The sequence below is a fragment of the Dermacentor variabilis genome, chromosome 6 (assembly GCF_050947875.1).
Source record: "Dermacentor variabilis isolate Ectoservices chromosome 6, ASM5094787v1, whole genome shotgun sequence".
In the NCBI taxonomy this organism is placed as follows: Eukaryota; Metazoa; Arthropoda; class Arachnida; order Ixodida; family Ixodidae; genus Dermacentor; species Dermacentor variabilis.
Window position 1 is genome coordinate 151,787,969 of NC_134573.1, and position 1,694 is coordinate 151,789,662.

At 46.6% G+C, this 1,694-nt stretch overlaps 1 protein-coding gene across 2 annotated transcripts in view; it reads right to left on the bottom strand.

Annotated features, from left to right (window-relative positions):
• The window catches only part of Lrrk (Leucine-rich repeat kinase), a 75,497-nt gene extending 73,862 nt beyond the window's left edge, over positions 1–1,635 (bottom strand). Inside the window, exons 1-2 of one of the 2 annotated variants that reach the window (XM_075696287.1) lie at positions 1,249–1,635; positions 1,080–1,182 (exon numbers count right to left, since the gene is read on the bottom strand). In XM_075696287.1, the coding sequence (XP_075552402.1) occupies positions 1,080–1,182; positions 1,249–1,347 (202 nt within the window). In that variant the 5' untranslated portion in view covers positions 1,348–1,635. The remainder of the gene's footprint in view (positions 1–1,079; positions 1,183–1,248) is intronic. The other variant, XM_075696288.1, reaches the window with a different exon arrangement.
• Positions 1,636–1,694: the final 59 nt, after the last annotated feature.

Here is a 1,694-nt window from a genome sequence, read left to right on the forward strand (position 1 = left end):
AGGCTAGTCATTTAATTTATTCGTATGATCAGCTCAATGTATGGGCCAGATATGGATCTAACAAGCAATAAAATCTGAAACCTTGCAACTTAATTGAGGATGCAGGAAAATGCATGCCCCACAGGACAAGCAATGTGCTGCATGCGTGTTTCTTTCTTCTGGGTCTTCTTTATAATTGAACTGTTTCAGCTGACATATTGAGGTTGAATCGATTATTGCATGCTTACCAAGATACGTCACGGCCCTATAACCTTGGTGTTCCACCTAGCTCAAGATGTAAAGGCCCTGTGGGCTAAAATCAAGCCTTCTCATTGTGAATATGAAAGGCAAGTACCATAAGAAATGACATTCAACAATACCACCAGCTTTTCTAATACATCAATGTGTACAAGCATGGAAGTTTCAACTAACTTTCTTCATGCAGTAAAGAATAAGAAAATGATGCAGCAGGGCCATAACAAGAAGTGCACATGGTATTTGAGCAAGTTCCACTGGGTTCAGAATGTAGCACTGTGGAGTTTGTTATTAACTAAATTCACATGACGGCTTTCACTACAGAAAGAATATATGAAAACGGCTGTTATGCTTCATCCTTCAAATAGGTGCGTTCACTGACAGAAACTCATGGCGATCATTCAGCCATATTATCCGCTTGCAACTGTAACTAGTTCCTTGTGCGAGAGAGGTGCTCAGACAAGAGGAACAAGGAAGAATATGTTGATACTGGAGTCAAGGGTGGGAATTAAACTAAATGCAACGCAACTCATAAACACATAGGCATCTGCACTGACGAGGCACCACTGATTGTGTTAAGCTCTTTAAGAGGCGGAAACTCACATGTTAATATTGCTAATAAACGCCCAGAATCAAAATCCCCTGGCGCGAACGTAATGAACCGTGACACTATAGTACCGCAACCATGATCAGCCTGGTACAGCTCTTAAAATATCAAATGAGAAGGCAATAATAATTGACTTCAAAAAGTACCGAATTTGATTGGTTATGTTTACTAGCCGTTTCTGTGTCGTGCACAAGCGTGATTGTGCATGCCCTCTCCTTGTATACATCACGCGACTCACCACCCGACTGTAGCAAGATGCGGGCACACGTCTCATCACTGTTGGTTGCCGCTGCGTGAAGAGCTGTTCTTCCGTGCATATCCGGAGCATCGATGAGCCGCACCTGCATTCAGACGTTAAATACATATCTGCTGCCCACTCGAATCTTGATCGGGCAGCCCGCGTATACCTGGTCGCCGTTGAGCAAGTCTTCCAGGAGCTCGGCGTTCCCCCACAGAGCAGCCTGGTGAAGCAGCTCGCCCGGGTACTCTTCACGATCGTCGGCCATCGAGTAGCTTCTTACACCGGCACGAAAATTGGCAAAGGGCAGCAGGCATGCTTCCGCCACGGAAGCGGTCCAGGACCGCGGTCATTGCTTCTTGCGATGCGTCAAGAACGAGACATGGCTGTACAAAGCGGCTACAAATCCACTTATACGGTGTTTCCTACACACATAGTGATTACGGAGACCAACCACTGTCCCAGCGGTTTCACTCGGATCAGCTTGCAGGCCGGATGCAGAAGCGAAAGGAAAATACAGGAGCGACAGCCCGCATGTGAATGAGTAGACGTCGAAATAGCACAGAGCATGTGAGACCTGCGCAAGAGAGGCCGTGGAGAAGGCGGGCACAGGCG